Genomic DNA, 218 nt, shown 5'->3' on the forward strand with positions numbered 1-218 from the left:
AGCCAGTTCCCGGGCCAGGCCGAAGTCGAGCGGCTGACAAAAATCACGGGCCTTTCCACCAAGGAGATTCGAAAATGGTTCAGCGATCGGAGGTACCACTACAGGAACGTAAGAGGCGGCCGGGCCGTCTTCCCTGGAGACAGTGCTCTCGATTCCCTGCCCGAAATGACCTTAGACATCTCGCCAAGAGGAGCTGAGCTGAGCCCCGCGGCGGCAGC

General features: G+C 60.6%; 1 protein-coding gene across 1 annotated transcript in view; it reads left to right on the forward strand.

Annotated features, from left to right (window-relative positions):
• The window catches only part of ZHX3 (zinc fingers and homeoboxes 3), a gene marked incomplete at its 3' end in the record, with an annotated part of 1,693 nt that extends 1,483 nt beyond the window's left edge, over nucleotides 1-210 (forward strand). Inside the window, exon 2 of the mRNA XM_009584193.1 lies at nucleotides 3-210. Coding sequence (XP_009582488.1) covers nucleotides 3-210 — 208 coding nt within the window. The remainder of the gene's footprint in view (nucleotides 1-2) is intronic.
• Nucleotides 211-218: the final 8 nt, after the last annotated feature.

This window comes from Fulmarus glacialis, unplaced genomic scaffold (genome assembly GCF_000690835.1).
Source record: "Fulmarus glacialis isolate BGI_N327 unplaced genomic scaffold, ASM69083v1 scaffold17818, whole genome shotgun sequence".
Lineage (NCBI taxonomy): Eukaryota > Metazoa > Chordata > Aves > Procellariiformes > Procellariidae > Fulmarus > Fulmarus glacialis.